Here is a 20,185-nt window from a genome sequence, read left to right as displayed (position 1 = left end):
GCTCGGTCTGCGCGCAGCCTCTTCCTCCCTCCCTTGCCAGCTGCTTTACTCGCCTTTCCTCAGGCTGCTCCTTCTCCTTCTTTCCCCAACCCTTCCCCTGGCTCCCGCAGCCGGTTTCTTTCCAGCGCCCCCATCCCTCTCATCGGATGTTTTGTTAACACCCAGGACCATCTCTCCCGGGTCCCACTGTGTGCGTGTGTCCACCGTTCACTTGGAAAGTGAGCATTTTCATCCCGCTTCTGTATTTGTCTAGTCCCCTACCAAAACCCTGTGCCTAATCCTCAAGCCCGGAAGGCGGAATGTAGCTATGGTAGAGGGGATTCAGGAAGACACCAGGCCACAGGCTCGGCGGACCCCAACAAAGTTTTGGACGTTCGAGATTTGCTATCTCAGGCTTCCCAAACTTGGTCAGCCCCGGCCACCGACCCGAGCCACCCAGCGGCGCTCAGTGACCAGGCGCTCCTCTGATTCCCAGCGCCCCTGATCTTCCAGGGCCGCTTCCTCAAGAATGCCGACCGCTCTCCAAGACCAGGGTTGGGCCGCTCCCCAGGCCCCACTAGAGTCCGCAGCCTGAGCCCCACCCAGCTCATGGCTGGGGAGGGGCGTACTCATTTTTAGATGCGAGGCGGCGGGGTGGGCGAGAAGAAAGAATGGAGCCGCCCAAGTTCCTGGGTGCCTGCCTCGGGGGAGATACTGTGGAAGAGCTGTGCTCAAACCAGGGCCCTTGTGGCGGGCTGGATACCTCCGGTGCGCCCTACCGTAGTGGGGAATCCTTTATGAGCCGTCTCCTTTAAGAAGCGCGCGTGCGTGTGTGTCGGGCTGTGTGTATGCTCGTGTGTGTGTGTGTCGCGGTGTGTGTCTCTGTGTGTGTATATGTGTGTGTGTGTGTGTGTGTGCGCGCGCGCGCCAAGGGCCCCGAGAGCCAGGCAGACCCCGGGAAGGAGGAGTTATGTAGATTACGGATGAACATTCTGGAGGGGAGCGAGGAGAGGAGGGAAGAAGCAGAGACGAGAGAGTGAGGAGCGGCGGAGGCCCTTCCCGCAGGAGCTGGGGGCGGCGGCGGCGGCGGCGGCGGCGGCGGAGGAGGAGGAGTGGGCGGTGGAGGAGGAGGACGCACGGGCTGGAGGCGGTGGCGGCGGCGGCGGCTGCTGCTGCTGCGGCTGCGACTAGGCGCTTTGAGCCGGAACCGCCGGTGAACTTGGGCGCCACGTTCCCGGTGACTGACCCCGGAGGATGGTGAACAGGAACTACTGCTGACCCTGTCTTCGCCGCTGCCTCTCGGGGGCTGCCAAGCGCGGGGCCCCTTTCTCCTCCCCTTGCCCGGCTGTGGGTGAACCTGCAGGCTCCTTACCCACCCGGAGGACTTTTTTTGAAAGGAAACGAGGGAGGGAGGGAGAGGGAGAGAGGGAGAAAACGAAGGGGAGCTCGTCCATCCATTGAAGCACAGTTCACTATGATCTTACTCACATTCAGCACTGGAAGACGGTTGGATTTCGTGCATCATTCGGGAGTGTTTTTCTTGCAAACCTTGCTTTGGATTTTATGTGCTACAGTCTGCGGAACGGAGCAGTATTTCAATGTGGAGGTAAGAGTGCGAGGGCTTTCTTCCTCCCCCCGCTGCCTGGGCTGCTCCCTGAAACATTTCCTTCACTCCTGGGATCCTTGTAGCTCAGAGCAGTCTGGGTCCCAGCACATTGTTTCCCTCCCAGCTGCGGAGACCCTGGTTCAGTTTAAGGGTGTCTTAGGTGACGGATGCGTGTGAGACCCAGAATCCGTTATCCCCGGCAGCACAAAGCACGATGCTGCGCGCTCAAAGACACAATTGTAGCCGGTCCATGCGTTTCACCCAGGGAAGAGAAGTCCTACATATAGCAACCGTGTAGCTAAATAAGGCAGCTTGAGTTTATGATGGATAAACAGCTCGGGGAAGACAGAATTAATTCCCTGGCATCATGTGCTGCCTAGGTATTGTTCCTGAAATCTTTCTCCCAGGGTTTGGTGCCTAACAAAGGAGGTTAAAAATCAAAGAATCTAGAGCAGAGCGTGGGAACACTAGATGTGTTTAATAACATTACTTTGTGATAAAACACTTGAGAGTCTTTTTTTTTTTTCATTTAGACATAACTTAATACACTGTAACTAGATCTGGCTACACAGAGGACATGAAATCCATCTCTTTTTAAGTGTCTTCTTTCCCCCTCCCCCGCCAATTGAAAATAAACGTGGCCCAATGTAATAGTTTTGAGGTGTGTTTTTAATTTGATTTCACACTCTCGTGGCAAAACGGGGAGGTTTTAGACTGTCATTTGCTTTACTTTGATAGCTTTGGGAACAGACGGCACAAAGCAAAAGGGAACTTAAGGATAGGGACTTGTCAGACCTCTGCCAAAGTAATCTTCCTGTCATCAAGTCAGCACTGAAGCCAGTAATGTGCAGTAAATCAATGAAAGCGTGTATACACCTGGGCTGTAACACAACTTTATCACATATACGGTGGGATACAAAGCCAGTAAGAGGGTCTTAGTAACATTTACTTCTTTTGATTAGATCTGATGTCCTCTGAACTCTCAAACGAATTATGAATAATTCTTTAAGGAATAATGTGATTTTTTTCTTATATTGTTGATATTATGAAGCTTATTGTCATTTTGTTGGGAGTGTGTGTTTACACAATAGCAAGACCTGTTGCACAGTATTTGAACATGCTTCATGTAACCAGTTGATATACAGAGTATGCATAATAAGTGCCATGTGTAAAGGCATATTCTGAATATAACTGTGTTTATAGAAACTGTTCTTAGGACTTCATGTAATAAGTGATGCTTAGTACAAAAAAAGTATTTGAAAAAGTAAGAGCTATTATCAAGAGTTAAAGACCTTCACAGATATTAAGTATGAATAAATTACACAAAAAAACCCAATTTGAAAACTAAAAAGGTTTAACCCTTTGAAAAATACAACTTTATTTTTCTAGATAAAAAGAGAAAGGGGCTTGAAAGTCCAGACTTTTTTTATTGCAAATTTGAACTTTTGGAATTACATGCCACAGATGGATTTTTGTACCTAACATTTAAATCAAGAGATAATTTAATGTTGAAATGAAGGATTAGTTCATAGGCTGGGGGAATTAAAGTGGCAAGCTGTTATTTATAATGTTATAAACAGAAGGGCCTATTGCTTCAGATTGGTGGTGATGGTGGTGAGGTGGAGTGTGTGGGAGGTGGTAAAAGTAAGTGCAAGGTTGTGTCTTTCTGACTAAGGGAAGGGAAGGACAGCCTGGATTGATGGTTACCTGCTTTAGGAAAGTATTAGATTTGCTTTCAGAGGTTAGGATAACATGAGTTTTGGTGATTATTAGATTTTTTGTGAGACTAAACATAAAAGATTGCATTTCTTTATATTGGAATCCCTCAGTAAGTTCAGATATTATTATGCAAAAAAAGTTATGATTGTACTAAAAAAATTTATTTAATTTTGGATTCCAATGATCCCTTCTCTTTCTTCATTAAGATGTGTGGGGAAAAATGATTTATGGAGAAAATAGTTATTTTCCCATTTTTAGAGGATTTAAATTATTCTAGTCATATTTATTACAGAGATTTAAGCGTGACAGGTAAATCATGTGCCATCTCAGACCTTTAAAACCTTGCTTAATAAAATGGAAAGTTTTTAATGGTTTAGAGCAGATTATATGCCATAGTTTATGTTATCCTCAAATAGTATTTTTAAGCCCTTGAGCTCATTTTGGTTGGATTTATAAGCTTCTTTATGTGTAATGATACCCCCCTTTTTTTTAGAGTGTAGGAGTAGCTGCTAGTGAAATGAAAATATTGTCAAGAACACAGAATGACAGGATGTTTTCTGACATAAATTTCTGCCTGATCCGCTTCTATTTGATGTTTTTTTTTGATAGGAAACACTAATGGCAAGAATGGTCCATCACTTCCTCTCCAGAAGAGGCACTTAACATTGTGCTCCTCATTCTGGTTGCAAAACATACACACTGGGAATGTTTTATTTGATTGATTCTCAAGGATAGCCTTAAAATAAACAGTAATGATATCAGTCATGCATGAAGCTCATATGATCATAAAATTTTTTTTCAGTAAGCACAGAAAGTTATTATAGTTGGAACAAAGCTTCAGAGGGATGCTTTTTATGCTGACAACTAAGATTACATTGCTTTATTCATCAGTAAACTTAACGATTTGTGGTCCCCCCATTCTTTTTTATCTCTGCGATTTAAGGTTTAAGACTGTATATTTTTCCCAGGGAAGTGGGGGATTTGAAGAGGGTGGTTGGCTAGAGGTATTCATGTTAACTCTTACCTGTCTGATTTTTAAGGGTATAAATATTTGGAGTTGTCAATTATTGAAGTGAGAGATGTTTTTAATATGGTGATGAAATCATGTTACAGAAAGAGAGTGCATTTGGTTTTGCTTGGTTAGCTTGTTTTTTAAGAAGCAAAAAGGAACATCTCTTACAGCTAAGAAAGGGTCAGACACTACCAGGAGTAGTACTATGGAAGAGATTCAATACATTGCTCTACTTTCATTTCAAGTGGAACACTTTTAATGTTAAGTTTTCAGTATATACTCACTTAGGTAAAGATATCCGTATATCATTGGATCCCTTTTTTAAGAGTTGGTCTTTCAGTATGTGATAATTAGCATGATGCAAGGGAACATTGCTAATATTAACTAAAAGTCAAAAACTGTTGTCATTGGACAGCAGTCTGAATCAGAGGTGTTCATTGGTCAGAAGCAGCTAAATTATTAATAAATAATTATTATTTAATGTCTACTGTCTTAAAAATCATTTTGTTCCTAAAATAGCTATCTCATATAGGGATTTTCATGATCCTGTGGCTTTTTTTTTTGCTATGCTGTGAGCATTTTTGTTATGAAATTTGAGACAGAACGTAGTTCATGATAGTAATACCTCTCACATCGTCAACTCTGAATAGTTTGTCAAATATTACTTATGTGAACAACATATTCCTTATCGATTTCTAAACAATAGCATGCATTTCCAGGGAGGAAAAAATTTTCAAGCTGATTTAGTGGTAAAGTAAAAACATAAAATTCTAAATGATGCATATATCAAAGCATAAAATGATTACTCTTTTGTGACAAAAAAAGTCTTGATAAGGCAAAAATTATTTTGTTGTTCTTGATTAAAGAAAGCAGAGATATTTTAGATTTCAAAGCGGTCTTTTATGACAAATATGAATTGAATATAACTATTTCCTAAATTTTTCTTGCAATATATTTACTTAACTGATTTAAGATTTATTCAAACCTTTGTCAGGTTTGCCTGCATGTACCTAAAAAGTCAGAGTTTGCATTGGGTACTTTTGTATTGCATATAAATTTGGTAATAATTGATCATGAGACATTTCAGAGATAAAAAATTATATTTTATAGAATTTTACATTCTTACATTGGGACACTGTTTTTCTTTTCTCTTGTTCTTTGCTTGCTTAAAAAATCAAGATGCACTATTTCATTTGGACATGGAAGAATGGTGGTACCATGCCTTCTTCAGTAAAGTTTGTCTCATGAATATAGCCTATAATTCTCCACTGTAGCAGTTTCTAACTGGTCAACAACAGGGGCTGTATGACTGATTCATCAAGATTTTTATGTACCGCAAGATTGCAGGTTTAACAAAACGTCTCAAATATGCTGGCTGTTTAGGGTGCTCATAAGGGCCCAAAGCTATGACAAGGAGAACAAGAGACTCAATTGTTTTAAGGTTCTCTAGCTTCTCCTACATGTTCCACCTTGACTATGCCTCTCTGTTCAGAGTTGCCTGGGCCAGGTCACTCAGGTCTATGGTTATTCATGAAACCATTACGTGACATGATCATAGCTCACTACAGCCTCAACCTCCTGGGCTCAAGCAATCCTCCCACCTTAGCCTCCTGAGTAGCTGGCGCTACAGGCACATACCACCATACCCAACTTCTTTTTTTCTTTTTTTTTTTTTTTAATTTTCAGTGAGACAAGATCTCACTATGTTGTCCAGGCTGGTCTCAAACTCCTGAGCTCAAGTGATTCTCCCTCCTTGGCCTCCCAAAGTGCTGGGATTACAGACAGGAGCCACCACATGTAGCCACATGTCATTATTATTAATAGAAAATAAAGGTCGATAAGGAACTAATTGGCACCATAGCATCTAATGACATAAACATCTATGAGATTAGGACGTATCAACTGGTATAGGAAGATTATATTTAAACACCTTTCCATTTATTAAAAATATAATGTACTGAAAATCAACCAAGCTAGCATCAGTACATTTTCTTCCCGTAGGTTTTTCTTAGACAGTTTAGTTCAAGAATGTGATTTTTCACATTTTGTCTTGTCATCTGTTACTATCATAGAATATCAAGTTCAGATCACACCTTCTTTTACAACATTAGGTTCGCTGAAATGTGTTCATCTTTTCTAATGTCATAGAAAATAAATAGGCCTTTATAATTCAGTAGGCCTTTTTATTTTTTTTAATTGGATCAAACCCGAAGTGCTTCCTTTTCATAATATGGGTAGGATTCAATAAGAAACCTAGGCCAGCTCTGTTATACCTCAGATTCTGAACAACAACAAAAAAGTTTTTCAAAAATTATGTATGGGGAGGGATAAGAATGGACTGAAAAGGAAATTAAAGTGTTTTCTACAGTAATAAAAAATAGTGAAAAACATATCGTGTCCATATAACAGTGGGAATGGCAAGATAGCTAGCAATGTAGTGTAATTGAGCACTGGGGGAGAAGTTGAAGGAGGTGGGCTTTAACTCAGGTTCTTTCGCTAACCTGGCTTTGAACTTGGACATGTAATTTATTTGATATCTCATCTGCAACAATGAGATGTGAACTAAACTGTCACTAAAGCCATTTCCAGATTTGAAATTTTATAGTCGTAAGCCTAGAAGCTTTAGTCTATGTAGCCAAAGGGGATGGGAAATGCAATATTGACCCTGTAAATTTGGTAACAACTGAATCACAAAGGTAGATAGTTCAGATTTTTTTCTGAAATAAATGTCATGAGGAAATACAGAATGTGTAACTTAAATCTAACATGTGTTATCATCTGTAGTTCCAAAGGGTGTTCCATTTTGGAAATTGTCCTAGCCTTCTGCTGAATAGTAAATACGTTGGCAGCAAATGATACGTAATTTTAAAATCTAGTTTTGGCCAAGGTAGCAAACCTTAAAAATTAATTTAAAAAATATAATTTAGTGCCATTTTGAAAAACAAATATCATCTACAAGTGGTAATTCAATCATAAAAAGGCAAGTTGGAATAAGTTCAAAATCTAAGTTTTAACAATTTTTGGGAGGGAGTGTCTCAAAATTTAAATCTGTCTCTCTGTATATGTATACAAATATACACATATTTTGTAGTGAAATTAAGTGCTTATACTGTATTCTCCATTTGCCCATTGTGGGAAATAATTTGGACATGTGTTCTTTGAGGATTTTTTTTTCTTCACCACGTATTTGATTTTGAATATGAAAAATCAGATTGCATTTGTTTTATAAAATATGTAGTTTGTGTGAACAATAAAAAATTCCATACTAAAAGGACAAAATACTAAGTAATGATATATGGGACACTAACATTTTCTTTTGCCTTATTTTTCTTTTACTTGGGGAAGTTATTTATACATTTTGAGGTTCTTCATGAAGCCATATTTGATTGTTGTTTCCTGTCATTTAGCACTCTGAATTGATATTTTTTGCTTGGTGTTTCACCACAACTGTTTGGCATTGTGCATCCTTAGTTTTGGATAGTGGCATAGCTTGATGAGCCACATGACAGAAGCTGAGCCAAGAGAGTTAAGTGTAGCCCCTAACCTTTGATTAAATGTGACCTCTTGGTGTAGTATATAAAAAGAGGCTAGAGGGAGCTATTGAGCTGTTTAAAGACTCCAATGGCTTGGAAGAACTTGGTTTAAAATCAAGGACAGATACTAGGTGCAATCAGATGTTGCAAAATGAATCATAGCCAATTGTAGATTTTGGAGAAATCAATGAACACAGTTCACGATTTAAGATGTAACCTGGTTTACTGAGGGCCACTTGGCACCAGTGATTACATATTTGATGAACTAAGAAGGAAATTAGCACTTCTCTAGGGAAAAATGTTCTGGGCATGGCAGTATAACAAAGAATATTATAATGCAGGAATGCTTTACATTTCTCTTATTTTTAGGTGTGTGATAGGTCAAAAACTATACATTGTAGTGACTAGGTGTTTTCGGTGTTCCTGTTTTAACTAAAATGACTAATGAAATAATTGTGGTTTTATAGATTAGAGGTGGAATAAATTTAATTTGATAATGCCTTTTAGATTATGTGTAGCAAAAATCCAATTTTAAAAGCTCATGAGACTAAAGTGATTTTAATTTCTAATGTTTACCATGCGTCCTTATTGAATAAATACTTTTCAATGAAAGCAGAGTTTAAAATCCAGTTTTTACCTATTCTTCCTTTTAAAAATATGTAAAAAAGACCCACAAAAGTGTGAAACAGTGTGGTTTCTTTAAATAGGAGCCTAAGAAATGTTTTTAGTTGAGCAGATTATTATTTGACCACTGGTAGAGGTTGGGGGATAACAAAGGCACTTGCTAATGCATTAGGGCATGCCAGCATTTAATTAAAATATTATAAGCTTCTCATAAGCATCACTAAATTTTTTGTAAGTTTTCTAATCTAGTCACTTAAGTGAGATATGGATATTGAAGTAAGTCATGGACCCTGAGAACAGATAAATGTTCTCAAGAGAGATAGTCCTTAGAGTGATGTATTCAAATGACCAAAGAAACCCAAATAAACTACTCACTGAAATGGAATCTTATAGTATTTGTTTTAGCCACGTTTAAGTTAAGGAGGAATAAACTGCCATTTTTTAGGGTAAGCTGGATACTTTTATAAACTTCATTTCATGTCCCGAAATTGCTTGCACCTGATGTGATGTCAATGGAATGTAGACATGTGCCTCTTCATGCGGCTGATGCAGTCAGACCCCGAATGATGTCAGTGGAGGCATTTTTCCATGGGAACTTTTCACAGTTGAATTCCTACCATGTGTTAGTAATTTCTCATTGTTTATAATAATTGGAAATTTGTTTTTATTTTAGGTTCTAATGTCTGTGCATTCATTCCTTCTTTACTCTCAACTATTGCAGTTCCTTTTCTCATGCTCTACTTGCTTCATCTAGTTGGCATCTTAGGGACATCATATTTTACTTACATTGCGGGACCCCAGGCTTAGAAGTTGGGAAAAATTATGAAAAGTCACATTTTTACCCCTCCCCTCTGTCATCATTAATAAAGTAAAATAGTTTCAAATAGCTTAGAGAAATGAATGTATACTCAATGGTTTATGTAAAATTGACAACAAACATAGAAAAGTCAAGAGCACTACTAAGATATGACTAAAATCCTTTTCGGAGGTTTGGATATTCCTTGTATTACAACAGTGCTACTCATATAACTCATTGTTTTGCCTATGTATGATGGACTGAGTTAAGTTGTTTGCTCCATGGGTAACTCAAGCAAATTGCTTAAGTAGTCTTTGCCTTGTTTGGGCCATTTATGTAATGGATATGTGATCTTTATTGCCTGTCTGTAGCATGGATTTTATGACAGCATCCAGACACTGCCAAGCAGTCTCCTTTGTAAGTAGGAATAACATGGTGTCTCAGTCCCTGAATTCCCACTGATGACTGGGAGCATAGAAACACCTACATTCTGCCATTACATTCTGATTAAACAAAGGTCCAAATAACCAGCAACATGGAAATACCATTTGAACACTGAATCTTAATTATAATAAAAAACAATGTTAATTAACATTGGTTAAACACATGCTATGTGCCTAATAAGTGTTCTAAATGTTTCATATATAAACGCATTTAATTATTATTATAATCTTGTGAGTTGGTATGACTATTTCTGTTACACAAGTGATGGATCTGCAACACAGGGTTTAAAGAACTTGCCAAGGTTACATTGCTATGAAGTGCTGAAGTGGAATAGCCTAAAATCAAAGCAGGCAGGCTGACTGTCGTACCCAGGCTTCCAAATGAATAAATACAGGTGACAATTAACTTCCAGGTTCCCGGTATGGACAATGTGATCCAGTTCCATTACAAACATCGTTTGTATTCCAAACTAAAATGATGTAACTAATATGTATAGTGGAAAAATATTAACCCATCCTGAGCAGACAGTCTTATCTGGAGTAAAAACTGAATAGGGGATTGTTGATTTGATTGGTTGATTTAAGATTGATTATGTGGTACTCAGTATAGTTTTACAGTTATCTAAATCATTAGATAATTGGTAATCCATGTATGGCATAATCTTATATAAATACAATATTAAATTGTAGTATTTTGTCAACTATTTGTTATATTGTAGTTTACCATTAAATCTGATTTTCAAAGTATTCAGGAAGATTTGGTTACATTCTAAGATTAAAAGAATTGAACAATACAGAAAATGTAATGAAAAAACTTTGTCAGAGATGAGTGTTCCAATGCCCTGCAGGGGAGGAATGTGTGTGTCTATAGCTACTGACTGGCATGTTTTATGAATTCTGGCATTTGTTATTTTTATGTATTGCATCTATTGAGTAGAAGCTAAAAGGAAATATATTTATTTTGTTGTTTTAAAATATTTATTCAGTTTAAAAAGCAACATTTTTCAGAGATAGATCAGTCCAGCAATGGATCAGGTGTCTCAAATGTTATTGAGTTCCTCCTCACTGTTTGAGAATAGGCCTGACGGCTGGTTGTTGCCTGTATTGTGGAGAGAATACAAACACCAATATGGTGGTTGACCAATAGATGTAAAAAACATCTTCAGTCCCTAAGATTGTTCTTGTGTGTAGCTTTCAGCACTCACATAATTTGTTTATTAACCTATCAAAGAAGTACTATTTCTAAACCAACTTACAAAAGTAAAAATCTAGCTGATTTTTACAAAATTTAAATACTCCTTTTGCTACTTTCTCCCTTCCTCTGAAGGAAGTAAAAACATACCTCAGATATATTGCTGGTTTGGTTTTCTCACTGCAATAAAGAGAAATTCACAAAGAAGTGAGTGACATGAATTTCTTGGTTTCCCAGTGCATATAAAAGTTATATTTACACTGTACTGTATTCTATTAAGTGTGAAATAGCATTATACCTTAAAAAGCATGTACATACCATAACTAAAAATACTTAATTGTTAAAGGACCATTCAGCCTTTGGCAAGTCCTCTTTTTACGGCTAGAGGGTGTTGCCTTGATGCTGCTGATTGCTGACTGATCACGGTAGTGGCCCTGGAGATGAGGGTGGCTGTGGCAATTTCTTAAAACAACAGTGAAGTTTGCCACATTGATTGACTATTCCTTTCATGAAAGATTTCTCTTAGCATGCAATACTGTTTGATAGTATTTTTACCCACAGTAGAACTTTTTTCAAAATTAGAGTCAATCCTGACAAACCCTGCCACTGCTTTATCAACTACATTTATGTAATATTCTAAATCTTTTGTTATCATTTCAACAGTGTTCATAGCTTCTTCACCAGGAGTAGATGTCATCTCTAGAAACCACTTTCTTTGCTCATCTGTAAGAAGCCTCCTCATTCATTAAAGTTTTATAATGAGATTGCAGCAATTCAGTCAGATCTTTAGGTTCCACTTCTAATTCCCTCAGAGTCATCGATAGGGATTGGAATAAACTTTTTCCAAACTCCTGTTAATGTTGTTATTTTTACCTCCCCCCATGAATCATGAGGATGCTTAGTGGCATCTAGAATGGTGAATCTTCTACAGAAGGTTTTAAAGTTACTTTGCTTAGATCTATCAGAGGAATCACTATCTATGGCAGCTATAGCCTTACAAAATGTATGTCTTATATAATGAGACTTGAGACTTGAAATTACTCTTTGATCCATGGGCTGCAAAATGGATGTTGTGTTAGCAGGCATGAAGAAAACAGTAATTTCCTTATACATCTCCATCAGAGCTCTGGGTGACCAGATATGTTGTCAGTAAGCAGTAATATTTTGAAAGGAATCTCTTTTTCCTGAGCGGTAAGTCTCAGTGGGCTTCAAATATTCAGTAAACCATGCTGTAAAAAGATATGCTGTCATCCAAGCTTTGTTGTTCTATTGATAGAGCAGGGTAGATTTAGCATAATTCTTAAGGGCGATAGAATTTTTAGAGTGGTAAATGAGCTCTAGCTTCAACTTAAAGTTGCCAGCTGCATTAGCTCCTATCAAGAAAGTCAGTCTGTCCTTTGAAGCTCTGATGCCAGGCACTGACTTTTCCTCTCTAGCTATGAAAGTCCTAGATGGCCTCTTCTTTCAATATAAGGCTGTTTTGTCTATATTGAAAATCTGTTGTTTAGGGTACCCACCTACATCGATTATTTTAGCTAGATCTTCTGGATAACTTGCTGCAGTTTCTTCATCAGCACTGCTACTTCATCTTGCACTAAGGTTACATAGATGGCTTCTTTCTTAAACCTCATGAACCAACCACTTCTAGCTTTCAACTTTTCTTCTGCAGCTTCCTCGCCTCTCTCAGCCTCCAGAGAATTGAAGAGAGTGAGGGCGTTGCTCTGGATTAGGCTTTGGTTTAAGGGAATGTTGTGGCTGGTTTGGTCTATTCAAACCACTCAAACTTGTTCTGTAACAGTAATAAGGCTATTTCACTTATCATTTGTGTGTTCACTGGAGTATCACTTTTAATTTCTTTCAGAAACTTTTCCCTTGCATTTACAACTTGGCTAACTGTTCAGTGCAGGAGGCCTAGCTTTTGGCCTATCTTGGCTTTCAACATGCTTTCCTCACTAAGCTTAATCATTTTTAGCTTTTAATATAAAGTGAGAAATGTATGACTCTTCCTTTCACTTAAACATTTATAGGCCGTTGTAGAATTGTTAACTGGCCTAATTTCAATATTGTTGTGTTTCAAGGAATAGGGAAGCCCAAAGAGAGGGAAAGAGATGGGGGAATGGCCAGTAAGTGGAGCAGTCAGAACACACACATTTAGTTACTAAGTTTGGCATCTTAAATGGGCAGAGTTTGTGGCACTCTGAAACAATTACAATACTAACATCAGAGATTAGTGATCACATAGAGTGAGGTTTGGGAATCTGTATTTTAAAATCCTAGAACCCTAGGTGAGTTTTTGGGTCTCTGTTTTAGTGCATATCCCACAATATGTTCTTCTGAAGCTAATGCTACAAGATATTTCTCAGAAACATTCCATAGTCAAATAAATTTGGTAAGTGTGAAAAAAAGAACACTAACCACAGATCACCATAACAGATATCGTCTAATGAAAAAGCTTGAAATATTGTGAGAATTACCAAAATGTGACACAGAGATGTGAAGTGAGCACATGCTGTGGGAAAAAATGGCGCTGATAGACTTGTTTGATGGAGGGTTGTCACATTTTGTAAAAAATACATTATCTGTGAAGTGCAATAAGGTAAAATGCAATAAACGGAGGTATGCCTATCTCATCCCAAAAAATGGACAAAATGCTTGAACAATGATATTCAAGTCACTGGACTTTGGGTAATAAAGGAGTTATCCCTGAGAGATGAGAAACAAATGCAGTGAACCCTAGGATTATCTCAACTTGCTGCCTTGAGAGAGTTTCCAGCCATAGCACCAGGAAGGTGGAACTCAGGTTGAGCTGGACAGACTCTGAGTTAGGGAATGGAGCTGGGTGTATAAGGAGACCAAGGTGGTTCACATTCAGAAAACTGGAGAGAAGAGGACTGCAAAGAGCAAAAACACCAGAGATCAGCCCAGGGTTCCCCTTGAGTATGCAGTTGAGAACTGATCTGTGTCTTCCTGTGAAGTAACTACTGGTTGCCAAGGAAAGAATCAACCAAAACAGCTAGAGGGAATCATGCCCAGTGTTCATGAAGGCCTGGCAATAGTGCCAGCTCCCTTCAGCCAGACTGGATAACCTCATACTTGTTAGGGCAAAGGGGAGAGTGCTCAGAAGTGTCTTGCCTCAGTTATGAAAAATAATTAGCTCTGGACTAAACACTGCTTTGGTTCAGCTTAACAATACTTAAAAGGAAGACTGGAAAGAATCCACTGTTCTGTGACTTAACTGATTTCACAACAAAGCTCAGTAATATTTATTGGAATACAGAAATACCCAGCACCCAATAGGGTAAAATTCATAATGTCTAGCATATAATAAAAAATCCTCAGGCATACAACGAAGCAGAAAAACACTAATTAGGAGAAAATTCTGCATATTTAAATTGATTCAAAAATAGCACAGATGTTATGATTAGCAGATAAAAATATTAAAACATTTGTTATGACTATATTCTTTATGTCCAAAAGTTGACATATGGAAGATATATTGAAATTGAACTGTAGAGGTAAAAACTACAATACATGAGATTAAACTTGAAATTAACAGCAGATTACACATTAGTGAAGAAAAAAATAAACTTTAGGTTGCAGAAATACAAGTAATTCACAGAAACACAAAAGGAAAATTTAACAATGAACAGAATATCAGTGAGATATGGGACAGCTGCGCGTTACCTAATATACATGTGATATGGTTTGGCTGTGTCCCCACCCAAATCTTATCTTGAATTTTCACGTGGTATGGGAGGAACACAGTAGGAGGTAATTAAATCATGGGGACAGGTCTTTCCTATGCTGGTCTCATGATAGTGAATAAGTCTCACGAGATCTGATGGTTCTATAAGGGGGAGTTTCTCTGCACAAGCTCTCTCTTTGCCTGCCACCATCCATGTAAGATGTGACTTGCTCCTCCTTGCCTTCCACCATGATTGTGAGGCCTCACCAGCCATGTGGAACTGTAAGTCCGTTAAACCTCTTTATTTTGTAAATTGCCCAGTCTTGGGTATGTCTTTATCAGCAGTGTGAGAACAGGTTAATACAACATGTATACATGTAATTTAAGTCTCTTAAGCAGGGAGAGGTAGAAAGAATAACACTTTTCTTAATTTGATGGAAAATACATAAACTCACAGATCCAAGAAGCTTAATGAATCCCAAGCACAAAGAAAAAAGAAGAAAACTACAGTAAGGCACAGCATAATCAAATTGCTCAAATGAGTGATAAAGAGAAAATCATAAAAGCAGACAGAGAAAAATAGACACCTTTCATATAGAGGAGCAAATAATTGCAGATTGCTTGTCAGAAATAATACAAGGAAAAGATAGTGGAGAAACATCCTGAAAATACAGGAAGGAAAAAAACCTCTCAACCTAGGATTCTGTACATATTGAAAATATATTTCAAATACTTCAGCAAAATAAAGAATTTTTCAGAGACACAAAAGCTGAAAGATTTATCTCTAGCACAGCAACACTGCATGAAATGTTAAAAGCTGCCCCCAAAAACTGGAGACAGCACAGATGTCCAACAACATTAGTACACATACAAAACTCTGATACATCCATAGAATGGAATACTACTTAGCAATAAAAAGGAATGCACTATTGATACATTGTAAAATAGTAAAGAATGCCAAAACAATTAGGCTGAGTGAACAAAGCCAGTTAAAAAGAGCACATACTATGTGATTTATTTTAAATAAAATTATTAAAAATGGACACTTTTTTTTTTTTTTGAGACAGAGATTTGCTCTTTGTTGCCCAGGCTGGAGTGCAATGGCTCAATCTCAGCTCAGGCTCACTGCAACCTCTGCTTCCTGGGTTCAAGCAATTCTCCTGCCTCAGCCTCCCAAGTAGCTGGGATTACAGGCATGCACCACCACACCCGGCTAATTTTGTATTCTTAGTAGAGACGGGGTTTCGCCATGTTGGTCAGGCTGGTCTCAAACTCCTGACCTCAGGTGATATGCCCGCCTCAGCCTCCCAAAGTATTGGGATTACAAACATGAGCCGCTGTGCCTGGCCCAAATGGACACTGATCTTTAGCAATAGAAAGCAGATCCGTGATTGCCTAGGGACTGAGGGAGGAGGGCAGGAGGGCTGAGAGGGAAGGATTATAGAGTCCAGAGAAGACTTTTGCTGCTAATGGATGTGTTAATTTTCCTGGCTGTGGTGGTACTTTTCTGTGTATGTCAAAATTTATCAAATTGTACACTTAAAATATGTGCTGCTTATTGTATACCAATCATACCTCAATAGAGCTGTTAAAAATTGCATATTGAATATATAATCCAGTTCTTAGTAACCAACCTAATAATGATAACTGCTGGTAGTTACATGTATGCTGTAGCCTAAATTAAGATGGAAAAGAATAGGTTGCAGGCTTCTTTATGATACTATTCTATAGAAATAAAATGTCTAACTATAAAAGATTGGGTGATCAAGGCTTAGCTTTGGGCCATGTCTGACTCAGGAATCTGTCTTTGGATTCCTATGGCTTAAAATACCCGTATGAAGAGAACTGCCAGTTTTTATCTCCAGTTGGCATCTCTCTTCTCAGCTCTAGCCTGTATTCCCATCGTCTGCTTATCCATCTTACTGTGTACAATGACAGATGTTCTGATCTGCCCTGTCTCAGTGTTTCCTCTGACACTACTTCCCACCACTGTGCTGGTGTCACCTACCACACGGGTGTTCAGGTTAAGAGTGGGCACCAAATCCCCAGTTTTCTGCCCCTTACTCTCTATGTCTAATCAATTGCCTCATTTCCTCTAATGTATATCTTAAGTCTTTTTATTTCTGATGTCTATTTTGGGTTGCAACCCTATTTTAAATGTTTGTTATCTCTGGTCTTGACACGTTATATTATTTATAACATGGCATGCAAGACCTCTCATTATCAGCCTCACCCCTTTCTCTAGCCCTGTAGCTCAGAGTTCATCTTCTGCTCACTGTGATCTAGTGCAGTGGTCCTCACATTAAAGATGCCTGTCCACTCCTAAACATTAATGAAAACCCAAAATCTTCTATTATGGTTTATATCCATCTATATTTATGGTATTAGATAAATCTGAGAGAATTTTAAAATACTTATTTAGAAATTCATTAAAAATGACATGTCATAAATAACATTTTTATGAAAAAATAATTTTACAAAACAAAATAGTAAGAAAGGTGACATTGTTTTAGATCTTTCCAGATGCTTTAAATATCTGGCTTAACAAAAAATAGCTAGATTCTCATATCTCCTTATGCATTCACACTTCTGATGTTATAAATCACGAAGGCTCTGGTAAACTCAACTGTCAAATGCAAGTGAATGAAGGTAAAAAGGCAAATAACATCTTATTAAAATTGTTTGATTCCTGAAAGTTTTAGGACACTCAGAGGTTCCTGGATCAAACTTTGATGATCTCGGCTCTAGCAGGTATGCTGTTCCCCTTTTACCTCCTGGATATATCAAGATCCACCGTAGAGTCTTTATCAAAATGCTTAATTCCTTCGTTTCTTCCTCATCCTAATATACATTTTTTTGGTGTCGAGAATAAACATTAGTGAGCCATCTCTCAATCTCCGTCTTCACCCCCACCAGGTAATCCCCCCATTATGCATTTATAATAACTTATTCTTATTTTTAAAGTATCCAATATAATTATAATCACAGAGTATTTTATTAATATCTTACTTCAAAGACAGATAGTGGCATCTGTATGCAAGACTAAGGGACCTTAAAATTACTGTTGAAAATTATTAAATACCTTATTAATTGATAAAACTTAACTCATGGCCACAAAAAATCCCAACATCCACCTCCTTCTTTTCCTTGTGCCTTTTAATTTGGGTCTTCCTGTGTCTAGAAATATGTAGGCCAAATTCATACTTGCTAGTAGAAAAATGTAAGGGGACAGAAATAACTTTTTTTCTCTCTTCTTGCCTGGGGGCATATGGGCGAATTCAGTACATTAGAACAAATTGAATGCCTGTACGAATAATCCATTGTACAAGGTGTTTGTATGATAGATTCACAGCTGTCTCTCACAGTAAATTATAATTTTGTGTTGAGCCAGAGTATATATATCTTCATCATTAGTGTGTTCCATGAGCCAGACACCACCATGCAAGTAGAGTGCTCATTAGATATGCACTGAAAAATGAGTGGATTACATCATCCCTATTCATGGGTTTTAGTTTCTAATGTAACTGGTATTTTCTGATCCATTTCAATAGTTGTCCTTTTTCTTAACTCATTTAGCCCATACTGGATGACAGTATGGTGCCTTTACCTTACATTTACTTCAATTACTTTATTAGAAATATTTAACTTCATATAATCAAGGTTCATATTTATCTTGGTTATTAATGGTCAACTGGTGAGCAACTTGGACTTTGAGATTTTAAAAAAATCATCTCCATCATATGACAGTATTTTTGGTATAAATAGCGCTTTCTATCTTCATTCACCAATAGAACGTTTATATAAATGCCTTTGCCTTGGCATTAAAAATATTCTAAAATTAGTCATTTTTTTCCAGTGGTGTGTATCAGAATACCTTAGGGAAAATATCAAAGGAAAATAACTTTGTTCTAGTTCAGTGACTTCAGTTGTAGTTATTACTATTATTGAACAGCAACTTCACCAAATGATTTTTAGAAAAGAGCAAAAACAGTTTTACTTGTATTTCACTGGAGGTCTTAACTGATTTCCATCCTTCTTTGAGCTACATGGATGAGGAAAAAGGTGCATACACTGTCAGTCGCTGTGTCCATTAGGGTGTAAAATTGAAGACTGAATAATCACATAATAATTTGAATTTCTTTTGAGTAACTTACATTCAAATTAGATCATAGTGTTTTAACAGTCACAATAATGAAGGCCCATGAAGAGTTGACTCAATAAATGTTAAATATATGATGGATTTGCTTTTGCTATATTGGTGATAGGCAGGATAAAAACAGAGAATACAAGACCTTCTTAAGTCTTTCATTGATACATGTGCTGTCTATCTGAATTACATCTTAGGAAAAGTAGAGGAAGTGTAGTCTTAGAATATTAAACAGTCCATTTTTCACTTTTGTGTTTAACAGGAAAAATGAGGCTTTTATTATAGGATCATATTAGGAGTAACGAAACACATGGAGCCTTTTCTTTGAGGACAGCCATCTGCCCAAGAGTTGCAGGTTTCAGTCATTTTTTTTAAAGAAAGATTTTCTTTTTGTTACTTAATTTCCAGAAATTTTCTAGACACACACAATTCCCCCCTCCCTCCTGCCACCCTCCCTCTTTATAGACTTTCCTCCCTCCCCTGCCTTCCTTCCCATAAAGATGCATTATATATAATGTTCTGTATATTTTTACCATAACAATATACTTTGGAGATTTTTTTCTACCAATGCATGTAGAACAACTTCATACTTGTATGATATTAATAACTTGTAACTTGTAATTTATTTAACCATTGCCGATTGCTGGTCAAAGAGGTTATTTTAAAAGTTGTTTCTATAATTAAAAAATAATGCAGTGTACTTATCTAAGTACATGTGAGTTAATTAGTTTATGTAACAAAATTTCTGGAAGTGGAATTACTGCGTTAAGGGCTATATTTATTTATAATTGTAGTAGATTCTGCCAAATTGTCACTCAGCAATGCTTGAGCATGCTTGGTTCCACACACACTTGCCAGTGCTTTTAAGTTTTTCCTAATCTGCTGGGTAAAATATTAATTTTTTTTGCAAGTGTAAATTCATAGCAGTATTGAGAATTTTTATATGTTTTAAACTATTTGCATTTTTTAAATTATGAAGACTTCCTTTTTCTGCCAACTTGTGTTTTGTCTTCTCTTTTTATTGATTATATGAGCTCTGTATATATTAAAATTGGCCCCATTCTGTCATAAAATGAATTTGTTGATGTTTTGATTTTGTTAATGTTTTTTAAGATTAGTCATTTATGTTATAACTTTTAGTTTTGTATTATGTTTCAAATCTGCAGCATTTCAAAACTTTCAAAGAAACCACCTTCTTTTTTCTTTTTATCTGCACGAATCTTTGATATACATAAAATACTTTTAGTGTAGGTAAGGAAACTGGAATCTAACCTGTTTTTCCTAAAATTACTGAACAGGTGCTTCAACACCATATATTGAGTAATACATCTTTCCCTCACTCTTGCTCAGGTTTCGTTGAGAACTAACTACTATAGAATGTAATGGCTTAAGACAAATGCCATTGATCTATGGAACTATGGGTGGCTTTGGGCACCTCTTGCTTTATAT

The 20,185-nt window shown here is 37.5% G+C and overlaps 1 protein-coding gene and 1 long non-coding RNA gene across 5 annotated transcripts in view; one reads left to right on the top strand and one right to left on the bottom strand.

Annotated features, from left to right (window-relative positions):
* The window catches only part of LOC134761951 (uncharacterized), a 375,518-nt gene extending 374,617 nt beyond the window's left edge, over nt 1–901 (bottom strand). For all 3 annotated transcript variants that reach the window (XR_010141222.1, XR_010141220.1, XR_010141221.1), the window contains exon 1: nt 759–901. This is a non-coding gene — a long non-coding RNA (uncharacterized LOC134761951). The remainder of the gene's footprint in view (nt 1–758) is intronic.
* The window catches only part of MMP16 (matrix metallopeptidase 16), a 286,190-nt gene continuing 266,850 nt past the window's right edge, over nt 846–20,185 (top strand). For both annotated transcript variants that reach the window (XM_024251330.3, XM_054518653.2), the window contains exon 1: nt 846–1,585. In XM_024251330.3, the coding sequence (XP_024107098.2) occupies nt 1,454–1,585 (132 nt within the window). In that variant the 5' untranslated portion in view covers nt 846–1,453. The remainder of the gene's footprint in view (nt 1,586–20,185) is intronic.

Source organism: Pongo abelii, chromosome 7, assembly GCF_028885655.2.
Source record: "Pongo abelii isolate AG06213 chromosome 7, NHGRI_mPonAbe1-v2.0_pri, whole genome shotgun sequence".
Lineage (NCBI taxonomy): Eukaryota > Metazoa > Chordata > Mammalia > Primates > Hominidae > Pongo > Pongo abelii.
Note: the sequence above shows the minus strand (reverse complement) of the source record. Positions and strands in the feature narration are given on the sequence as shown.